The sequence below is a fragment of the Zootoca vivipara genome, chromosome 3, assembly GCF_965207765.1.
Source record: "Zootoca vivipara chromosome 3, rZooViv2.hap1.1, whole genome shotgun sequence".
In the NCBI taxonomy this organism is placed as follows: Eukaryota; Metazoa; Chordata; class Lepidosauria; order Squamata; family Lacertidae; genus Zootoca; species Zootoca vivipara.
Window position 1 is genome coordinate 119,213,533 of NC_142586.1, and position 10,684 is coordinate 119,224,216.

General features: G+C 54.0%; 1 protein-coding gene across 2 annotated transcripts; it reads left to right on the forward strand.

Annotated features, from left to right (window-relative positions):
- Nucleotides 1-590: 590 nt before the first annotated feature.
- On the forward strand, nucleotides 591-10,399 carry ATRAID (all-trans retinoic acid induced differentiation factor). Of its 2 annotated transcripts, XM_060273240.2 has the most exons (6): nucleotides 591-1,369; nucleotides 5,837-5,908; nucleotides 6,744-6,815; nucleotides 7,081-7,202; nucleotides 9,596-9,696; nucleotides 10,203-10,399. In XM_060273240.2, exons 1-6 carry the CDS (start codon nucleotides 1,134-1,136, stop codon nucleotides 10,305-10,307), a joined length of 708 nt encoding a protein of 235 aa, XP_060129223.2. In that variant the 5' UTR covers nucleotides 591-1,133; the 3' UTR covers nucleotides 10,308-10,399. The 2 variants fall into 2 exon arrangements, with proteins under 2 accessions (XP_060129223.2, XP_060129224.2); XM_060273241.2 differs by lacking the exon at nucleotides 5,837-5,908 and having other exon boundaries at nucleotides 1,101-1,369.
- Nucleotides 10,400-10,684: the final 285 nt, after the last annotated feature.

Here is a 10,684-nt window from a genome sequence, read left to right on the forward strand (position 1 = left end):
CATATGCCTGTCAAGCCTCTGCTTAAAGACCTCCAAAGAAGGAGACTCCACCACACTCCTTGGGAGCAAATTCCAATGTCGAACAGCTCTTACTGTCAGGAAGTTCTTCCTAATGTTTAGGTGGAAGCAGGGGGTGGACTAGATGACCCTCTGGGTCCCTTCCAACACTGATTCTGAGATTCCTGCTTGCAGTGCAGGCCTCCACATTCTGGTTGTCCCCTCTGCCCTTGCAAGGGAGGCCTTGCAGCCCAGCTCACCTGGCGGACCATTGGCCAGAGTTTTACTGGCAGCCCAAGTGCCCCTGGTGCCTGGCAGGGGCGCCGTGACTGCACCAACCCATCGCTTGCGAGGAGAGCGACCCTCTTTGCAGGGGCAGCAGCACAAGACCCGCCACCCCTGCCAGGTTGCAAGAGGTGCTTCGGAGGGAAGAGGGAGGGATGCACATGGGGGCAAAAAATCTGTGGGGCAGGATCCAGAGTGGGATGAGGGGCGAGGGATGAAAGCAAAGCCTTCTTGAGGCAGCGCAGTTAAACTGTGGAACTCCCTCCCACAAGAGGCAGCGAGGGCCACCCACCTGGATGACTTTAAATGAGGATCGTGAAGGTGGAGAGGGCTGTCAGTGGCTGCTAACCAGGATGGCTCTGCTTAATAATAATAATAATAATAATAATTTATTATTTTACCCCGCCCATCTGGCTGGGTTTCCCCAGCCACTCTCTGCCTCCACAGTCAGAGAGACCAATGCTCCTGAACTGCTGGAACCCCCGGGGGCGGGAGGAGTTGCTCTTGTGCTCGGATCTTGCTTGCAGGAAACAGAGAGCAGGACGCTGGACTAAGATGGTCCCCCTTTGGCCTGATCCAGCTGAAGGCTCTTTTCTTATGCCCTAGTGGAGCTTCCAGGTGCAGAGGCAGTCTATCTGCATTCCGAGTTTCTTAGGGACTTTTGGCCTGGGCTGCCCCGATCCAGCAGCGCGACTCTCCTCCTGCCCCGATGTTAAGCCAGCACAGAGCCGCCCCTTCGCACGTTCCTTACCCAGGCCAAGGGAGGCTGCGCATATGCCTTCGGCGTGATCTAGGGGCGGGGCCTCTGTCGTTCACGTGACCCCTCCCGGGGCGGGGTCACGTGCCGCAACATGGCTGCGCCCAGCGGCCGCTTCCCGGGTCCTCTGATCGTCCTGTCCTTCCTTGGCTTCTGCCTGGCCGCCGGAGCGGGGCTGCCGGAGGTGTGCAGCGGCGGCTGCTGCCCGGGGACCGTGCGGAACGGCTCCGCGGTGGCCGCCCAATGCGCCTCCCGGCCGGGCGCCCACCTACGGGGCCGCTGCTGCTGCTCGGGAGGGGCGCCGGGGAGCGAGGCCGCCGCCGTCGTGGGGTGAGTCCGGCCCGGGAGGGAGCGGCCTGAGGGCTTCATCCAAAGAAATCCCGGCCATTATTCAGCTTTTAACGGAGGGAAGACGCTGACCTCTGTCATCAACACGGATGTCACCATGCCGGGAGGGGCGTTGTTTTCTGTTAATGTGTTATTTTATATCGGATGGCCACGGGTCCTGGATGCTTTACTTGAGATTCCTACTGATGTAAAATTTAAGCTGGTTCCTATGAACCCAGAGAAATGGATCCTGACCCAGGGAGAGCCCAAGGATCCAGGCAAACAGACGAATTTAAGCGTCTCCTGCCCACCAAATAACAGAGACCAAACCAGGACGTACGAAGCAAGGCACTTTTATTTCGCTGTTGCAACAGGGTCCTTCCTCTCACGCAGGAGAACAAGGAAGGGACCCCAAACAAAGGTGTCTTGCCCTTAAAAAGAAATTTGAAATTGGTTTCAGCCCACCCCCCAGAAGCATCATCCATATGTCACAGAAGGGGTGTAGCCCAAGACCCCCCTCCCTAGATTCATCATAGGTACATCATGAACGGGGAGGTCTGGTGGCAGTAATCTGAGCAGTCTGGACCCTGCCCCCTGCCCCCAAAACCTAATCAACAAAATTGAGAGATATTTACATTTCCCTGTTTCCCAGCCAAGTTAATCACACCCTTTTGTCTGGCACTCAGGTATCAGGATGCCAGGGTTATCATTTTAATTCCTGAGACAATGAGAAGGTTCCCCCCACCCCCCTTCTTCCTTGCAGAGGAACACCTGGTCAGAGAGAGTCAAAATGGTGTCAGTCAGGCCTGTCTTCCTGTGCTGCTTCAGACATGTTTCTGTACATTCATGTACATGTTTTATGAACAATTATTATATATATATATATGACCTCAAAATTCTTATAACACCTACCTTGCAGGAATTTGGACTAGATGACTCTGGGAGTCCCTTCCAACTCTATTTTTCTGGGATCTATGATCCTATGTATCTTGTGCTTTTATGCTGTGTAATCTGGGGAACCTGGTTCGAGTTGATGATGTAGGCAAAAATCTGCCCTTATTCCCTTATTGGGTTCTCCATCGGTTGGAGAATATAACAGAGGCCAACCAGAGAAATTTGAGAAGCAAAGCCTTTATTTTCGCTGTTGCAACAGGGTCCTTCCCCTCACGCAGGAGAACAAGGAAGGAACCCCAAACAAAGGTGTCCCACCCACCCCCCAGAAGCATCACCCATACCTCACAGAAGGGGTGTAGCCCAAGACCCCCCTCCCTAGATTCATCATAGGTACATCATGAAAGGGGAGGTCTGGTGGCAGTAATCTGAGCATCCTGGACCCTGCCCCCTGCCCCCAAAACCTAATCAACAAAAAAGAGAGATATTTACATTTCCCTGAAGAAGTGTGCATGCACACGAAAGCTCATACCAAAATATAAACTTAGTTGGTCTTTAAGGTGCTACTGAAGGAATTTTTTTTATTTTGCTTCGACTCAGACCAACACGGCTACCTACCTGTAATTACATTTCCCTGTTTCCCAGCCAAGTTAATCACACCCTTTTGTCTGGCACTCAGGTATCAGGATGCCAGGGATTATCACTTTAATTCCTGACACAATGAGAAGGTTCCCCCCCCACCCCCCTTCTTCCTTGCAGAGGAACACCTGGTCAGAGAGAGTCAAAATGGTGTCAGTCAGGCCTGTCTTCCTGTGCTGCTTCAGACATGTGCCTGTACATTCATGTACATGTTTTATGAACAATTATTTTATGACCTCAAAATTCTTATAACAGAGTCTCCGCTCGTCCACATGCAGCTGCTGGGTGACCTTGGACTGGTCACACTTCTCTGAAGTCTCTCAGCCTCACTCACCTCACAGAGTGTTTGTTGTGGGAGAGGAAGGGAAAGGAGAATGTTAGCCGCTTTGAGACTCCTTAGGGTAGTGATAAAGTGGGATATCAAATCCAAACTCCTCCTCCTCTTCTTCTTTTACCCCAACTTTTCCTCCAAGGAGCTCAAGGTGGTCTGCATGGTTCTCCCCTCCCCATTTTATTCTCACAACAACCCTGTGAGGTAGGGTTAGGCTGAGAGACAGGTCCAAGGTTCATCCATTGAGCTTCGCGGCTAGGTGGGGATTTGAACTCTGGTCTCCCAAGTCACACTCGCAGCACCACTGCCTGTCATGTGTGCTCTCGAGGAATAGTCACCTGAAAAATGTTACCTGTCACTCTGACCTTAGATTCTGGCAACAGGATAGCTGCTCCAGTCGCCCGATGTGAATGCATTGTCATTCAGTGGCAAGCGTAGCAGGTGATGTGCTTCTCAGATGTTGCTGGACTACAACTCCCATCATCCCTTGCTTGACAATTGGCTATCTTGTCTGGGGTGGGGGGAGGAAAATGTTCATCCCACATCACCATTTGGACTTGGATGTTCCGCAGAATGATGCTCTCAGGTGGCCCCCAACCTGCATCCATCCCTGGCCGGATTAATCCTGTGGGGGCCCTAAGGCAGTCAAAATCTCGGGAGGCTTCTTGCAATGATGTAGGCCAGGGGTGGCCAACTCCCAAGAGACTGCGATCTACTCACAGAGTTAAAAACTGGCAGTGATCTACCCCCTTTTTTGGGGGTTCAGGTCAAAGTTGTTGAGTTTTTTCAAGGAGGAGGTAAAATGTTGAGCTTTTTTAAGGGGAGCCACAGTTGTTCAGCTTCTTTGGGGGGAGCCAATGATCTACCAGGGATCTACCGCAGACGTCCAGTGATCTACCAATAGATCACTATCTACCTGTTGGACATGCCTGATGTAGGCTTCTGAATGGGAGTTTCTCTTCCAAATTAAAAATTATTTCAGGATGAAATCAATATTATTTTGATCTGTTGTCATGGGGCCCATAGACCGCTGTCTACTCTGGCTATTTGGTAATCCGGCACTGCTGATACGGTCCAGATTTGTGGGACTAGAACCCCCATCAGCCCCTGCCAACGTGGCTGCATCATGCTGGGGCTGATGAACATCTGGAGGGCCCCTGCATTGCAGTTGGTTGGACTGGATGACCCTCGGGGTCCCTTCCAACTCTACAATTCTATGCTTGGAGGCCTGGAACAGACTGTGACCTGATGCTGCCTAGTTGGCGGCTGTTCCAAAGGCCCAATGGAAGTGTGAGGCTCTGCAGCTGAGGTTTAGGGTGAGCCCCATATGATTGCTGCTGTGAGAAACTAACCCTCCACCCCCAACATTAAAGAATGCCCCCTCCAAAACTGCTGGAGGGCAGGGACTGGGGACTCCTGCTAACTGCTGCTGTTGCTTAGAATCGTAGAGTTGGAAGAGACCACAAGGGCCATCCAGTCCAACCCCCTGCCAAGCAGGAAACACCATCAAAGCATTCTTGACATATGCCTGTCAAGCCTCTGCTTCGTCGTCGTTTAGTCGTTTAGTCGTGTCCGACTCTTCGTGACCCCATGGACCATAGCACGCCAGGCACTCCTGTCTTGCACTGCCTCCCGTAGTTTGGTCAAACTCATGTTCGTAGCTTCGAGAACACTGTCCAACCATCTTGTCCTCTGTCGTCCCCTTCTCCTTGTGCCCTCCATCTTTCCCAACATCAGGGTCTTTTCCAGGGAGTCTTCTCTTCTCATGAGGTGGCCAAAGTATTGGAGCCTCAGCTTCACGATCTGTCCTTCCAGGGAGCACTCAGGGCTGATTTCCTTCAGAATGGATAGGTTTGATCTTCTAGCAGTCCATGGGACTCTCAAGAGTCTCCTCCAGCACCATAATTCAAAAGCATCAATTCTTCGGCGATCAGCCTTCTTTATGGTCCAGCTCTCACTTCCACACATCACTACTGGGAAAACCATAGCTTTAACTATACGGACCTTTGTCGGCAAGGTGATGTCTCTGCTTTTTAAGATGCTGTCTAGGTTTGTCATTGCTTTTCTCCCAAGAAGCAGGCGTCTTTTAATTTCGTGACTGCTGTCCCCATCTGCAGTGATCAAGGAGCCCAAGAAAGTAAAATCTCTCACTGCCTCCATTTCTTCCCCTTCTATTTGCCAGGAGGTGATGGGACCAGTGGCCATGATCTTGGTTTTTTTGATGTTGAGCTTCAGACCATATTTTGCGCTCTCCTCTTTCACCCTCATTAAAAGGTTCTTTAATTCCTCCTCACTTTCTGCCATCAAGGTTGTGTCATCTGCATATCTGAGGTTGTTGATATTTCTTCCGGCAATCTTAATTCCCTCTGCTTAAAGACCTCCAAAGCCTCTGCTTAAAGACCTCCAAAGAAGGAGACTCCACCACACTCCTTGGCAGCAAATTCCACTGCCGAACAGCTCTTACTGTCAGGAAGTTCTTCCTAATGTTGAGGTGGAATCTTCTTTCTTGAAGTTTGAATCCATTGCTCCGTGTCCGCTTCTCTGGAGCAGCAGAAAACAACCTTTCTCCCTCCTCCATATGACACCGCTTCTCTCTCCTTGTCCTCTAGGCTGGATCTGGGGAACTGCTCGCTGCAGCAGCTGTGTTCCAGCTTCCAGGAGGCCAGCACTGCTTTGGTCATGTGAGTCCATAAGAACCTTAGAGGAGCCTGGCTGCTGGATCAGGCCAAAGGGGCCCATCCCGCCCTGCTTCCTGTTCTCACGGTGGAACTCTCTGTCATCCCGAGCTCTCTTGGTTCAGGCTGCATTGGTGGGATGAATTCAGCTGGTGGGTCCTAACCTGAAGTCGCCTGTCCCGTCCGTCCGTCCCCCCCGCCTTCTCAGAGGGAGATGGAGTGAGAGAGTTCTGGGCTTTGCTTGGGATTGGACTGGCCTGGAATAGGGTTGAGTCACAGTCTTGGTGCCCCATTGTACAGGGAAGAATGAGGAAGGGTGCCTGAGGTTTGTATCCAAGCTCCCTCTTCTGGGTTCTTCAGCCGGGCTCCACTTCAGGCTAGAAGTAAGGCCTCAACATGATCCACTTGCCCTTAGGTTTGGGTAGCCCAGTCCCGGAGGGGGCAATGACGCCCGTGTGCTGTGCCACACCAAAAATGGTTAGCAGACCTTGGCAGGAGGCAAAGGGGCCCCAGCCCTGTGGCAGAGCAGGTGCCTTGCCTGCAGAAGGAAGGCCTCAGGGTCAACCTCCGGGGAGTGCAGATGCAAGTAGGGCTGGTCAAAGCTTTCCTGCCCCAAACCCTGGAGCCGTGGCTCTCTCTTGTCGTTTCCCAATGTATTTCTTAAGAATTTAAAAGTTGGTGCAGCCAAAGCAAATGTTTATTCCGTGGGCCAGAGAAAAAAAGTACGAGAACCATTGCCCCGGAGAGCCGCTGCCAGTGGGCCTGACTCTGCATCAGGCCCTTTCCTGGGTTTCTGTGCCGGAGCGCAGGGCCTGACTCTGCTTCCTCCTTCTCAATGCAGCGACCTGACTGACAACCCCTTGGAGCCTCTCCCTGAAGACGCCTTCCGGGGCTTCACCCAGCTGCAGACTCTGTGAGTGGGGGGGGAGAGCTGGGCGGGGGGCTTTTGCTGCTCCTGGGCTGGGTCAACCGTGGCCGAGGGCGATGGCATCACAAGGTGCTGCTGCCTCCCGGGAGATAGCAGCTGAGTGGTGGCCGGGAAGCTTTTTGTGGCTCCCGTGGCCCCTGGCTGCAGGGCAGGCCCCTGGGATACGGCCCCTGGGTCCTGCTGTTGGGACAGTTGGGCAAAAACCAGTTCTGGACTTGGTGAGATTCAAAATCCCCCCCTTGATCCGCAGAGTTCTGCCCCCGACGCTGGACTGCCCTGGAGGCAACGAAGGCTGGGAGAACGTCACCCTCCGAGGGAGGAGCCGGGTCTGCCATGGCCAGAGGAACCCCTGCAACAGCTCAGGGGGGCTCGGTATGGAGGGGCTGGGCGGGGGCTGGCCTGTGTGGGTGCTGGAGGAGCAACCTCGTGTGGAATGGGGGTGTCAGGGCAGCTGGAGGGCCCAGGAGGCATCGCTTTGGGAAGCCATTAAAGTACTTCCTCTATCCGCTGCAGTGAAAGAGCTGCAGGATGGCGCTGTGTGTAGGAACTGGAGCCTTGCTGAGCACAGAGGTGGACCCAAGGGACACCCTCCTCCTCCAACACCCCTTTTGCACCGGGAGAGCGTGAAGGCCACACAATGTGCCTTTGAGTGCTGCTGGTACTGGGTCTTCCTTGCCAGGTCTCTCCTCTCCCTTCTTCGTGGTTGACAATACAGTGGTGCCTCGCTAGACGAAATTAATTCGTTCCACGGGTCTTTTCTTATAGCGAAAAATTCGTCTAGCGAATCCCATAGGAATGCATTGAAATTTTTTTTTGCCCACAGGAACGCATTAATTGAATTTCAATGCATTCCTATGGGAAACCGTGATTCGCTAGACGAATTTTTCGTAAGACGCATTTGTCTTTTTGTCATTTTGTTAAGCGGAAATTTCGTTAAGCAGGGCATTCGTTAAGCGAGGAACCACTGTACAGTGGTACCTCGGTTTACGAACACCTCGGTTTACGAACTTTCGGTTTACGAACTATCCTAACCCGGAAGTTAGTAAACCGAGGTGCCGGAGGTCTACTGAGCGTCCGATGCCTTCGGGGAGGCCAGGCCTTCGCTCCGATGCCTCCTGGAGGCCCGCAGCGAAGGCCCGGCCTCCCCAAAGGCATCGGAGCGTCGGATACCTTCGGGGAGGCTGGGCTTCGCTCCGATGCCTTTGCGGAGGCCGGGGAGCGTTTCCGCGACTGGGCTGTGCGAAAGCGGTCCCCGGCCTCCGCAAAGGCATCGGAGCAAAGCGGTTAATCCGTTCTAGGGGGTGTTTTTCCTCGTCTAGAACGGATTAATCAACTTCCCATTACTTTCAATGGGAAAGTTCACTTCGGTTTACGAACACTTCGGTTTATGAACAGACTTCTGGAACCATTTGTGTTCGTAAACCGAGGTTCCACTGTACATGATTGTGCATTCTTAGAGATGTGGCCTGAGGTGCAGGAACAGGAGGTGGGGTGGGGTGGGGTGGGGTTCTGAACCATCCAGGGGTTCCAAAATTGCCCTGTGGGCCGAGAGGGACCCACCCTGGGATCTGGGCATGGTGCTGTGTCTGTCCGGTCTTCAGCTCAGGCCAGCTCAGGGGAGGGCAGCAACACAGTTCAGAGTCCAGGGGCATCCCAGAATCCCTGGTGCCCCCTGGCCCACTTGCTCACGGCAACCATGTGTCTCGTTCGAGGCACAGCCCTAGAAAGGACCGCTGCTGAAGCTCTCTTGCGTTAGTGCCAAGGGCTGCAGGAGGGGAGGGCAGATGCCCGTGGCTCACGGAGCACCGTCTGCCAGGAGGTTCTCCTGCACAAGACCCTGTGGCCTCGTGTGGGACGTTCTGCTCAGACCTCGCTGAAACAGAGGGGAGGCCTGCAAGGACCTGGGGAGCTCCCTGGGGGTGGTCTCATTGCCCCCGCCACCGAGACATCATGGCCTGGCCCTGGTAGTCTGATCAAATCCTGCTTGCAAGTTTCCCATAACAGGCAAGTGGTCGGCCACTGTAAGAACAGGGCGCTAGACTAGATTTGCCACTAGCCTGATCCAGCAGGCTTTTCTTGTGTTCTTCTAGAACCTCCAGGTCCAGAGGCAGTCTATCTGGATTCCAAGGTTCTTTGGGATATTTGTAGAATGAGATGCTGCACTAGTCGGGCCACTGGCCTGATCCCGCAGACACTGCTGAAAGATTCTTCACCTGCTGTGAAGGGAGGCCTGGGAAGTGCAGGATCGGGGGAAAGTCAAGAAAGATACTGACAAGCTGGAACGTGTCCAGAGGAGGGCAACCAAAATGGTCAAAGGCCTGGAAACGATGCCTTATGAGGAACGGCTTAGGGAGCTGGGTATGTTTAGCCTGGAGAAGAGAAGGTTAAGGGGTGATATGATAGCCATGTTCAAATATATGAAAGGATGTCATATGGAGGAGGGAGAAAGGTTGTTTTCTGCTGCTCCAGAGAAGCGGACACGGAGCAATGGATTCAAACTACAAGAAAGAAGATTCCACCTAAACATTAGAAAGAACTTCCTGACAGTAAGAGCTGTTTGGCAGTGGGATTTGCTGCCAAGGAGTGTGGTGGAGTCTCCTTCTTTGGAGGTCTTTAAGCAGAGGCTTGACAGCTTGACAGCCATCTGTCAAGAATGCTTTGATGGTGTTTCCTGCTTGGCAGGGGGTTGGACTGGATGGCCCTTGTGGTCTCTTCCAACTCTAGGATTCTATTATTCACCCTCCTTTGTCCTCTTCCTCCTACAGGCCACCTGTGCCCAAAGGACTCCTCGTGTGTCCCGGATGGGCCCGGCTTGCCCCAGTGCCTCTGCATCAGCCCACACTACGGCTACAAGTGCCTGCGCCAGGTGGGCTGGCTTCAGAGGGCGGGGGGGGGGCTTTGTGTTTGAGAGCAGGGGTGCAAAGAAGGTGTCGGGGGGGGGGGTGTTGTGATACTGAACTGGAGCAGAGCATCTTTTTTCGTGCCCCAGGAAAGCCCGAGGGCTGGGAGACAGTGGAGGCCAGGAATGTAGGGCCGCTGCTGCCTCCCCGCCCCCCCGCCCCCGGCCCAACTGCGGGAGCCTTGCCCCAGCCCTGCAGCTGTGTTGGCGGCTCAGGGCCGCAGGTTCGAGCCCCACGATGGGCAAAAAGATTCCTGCATTGTAGGGGGTTGCACTGGATGACCCTCAGGGACCCTTCCAACTCAACAAATTGATGATTCTCGTTATTCTGCAAGAAGGCAGCAGCCAAGAGTCAAAGCTGCTTCGCCCTCCCAGCCTTCCTTCCCCAGAGGCACCCGGCAGACTCTGGCTCGGGGCTTTGGGGGGCTGACCCAAGAGGAGAGCAGTTTTCCTAACTGACCTTTCTTTTCCAGGGCACCTTTCCCTACCTGCTGTTCTTTGGGACCTTGGGAGCCGTCACCATTGCCCTCTCCCTCCTTCTGTGGGTCACCCAGAGGCGGAAGGCGAAGGTCTCCTAGAGGCCTCTCTTCCCTCTGCTCCTCCTGGCCTGCGGCTGGACAGAAACCCTTTGGCTTGTGCCACAAGTTTGTAATAAAGTCTGGAACTGGAACACGGAGAGGAATGGTCCTTGTGGCGGAACCGAAACCCCCCAGGGCTCAGGGGCTGTGGCATTGCTCTCTCTGCCTGGGGGCTGCTGGCCAGAGAGTCCCAGAAGAGGAGGCGCCCGCAGCACCTCTGGGTGTCCCTGGGCTCCCCCCTTCTCTGCCAAGGCCGCTTTGATATTTTGGGATTATCACAGAAGCCTCGCTGCAGCTGCTGCCCCCCCCAAACCCCCAAAAGGCCTCATGGATGGGGTTTGTCCGTTGCCCCCCAGTAAGAGTCAAGCTGGAGCCAG

What these genes read in the sequence shown, in the direction of transcription:
- ATRAID (XM_060273240.2), top strand. Translation starts at nt 1,134, where the DNA reads ATGGCTGCGCCCAGCGGCCGCTTCCCGGGTCCTCTGATCGTCCTGTCC. An exon ending in GAGGCCGCCGCCGTCGTGGG is followed by an intron (nt 1,370 to 5,836) that starts GTGAGTCCGGCC and finishes CTTGTCCTCTAG; the next exon opens with GCTGGATCTGGGGAACTGCT. An exon ending in TTCACCCAGCTGCAGACTCT is followed by an intron (nt 6,816 to 7,080) that starts GTGAGTGGGGGG and finishes CTTGATCCGCAG; the next exon opens with AGTTCTGCCCCCGACGCTGG.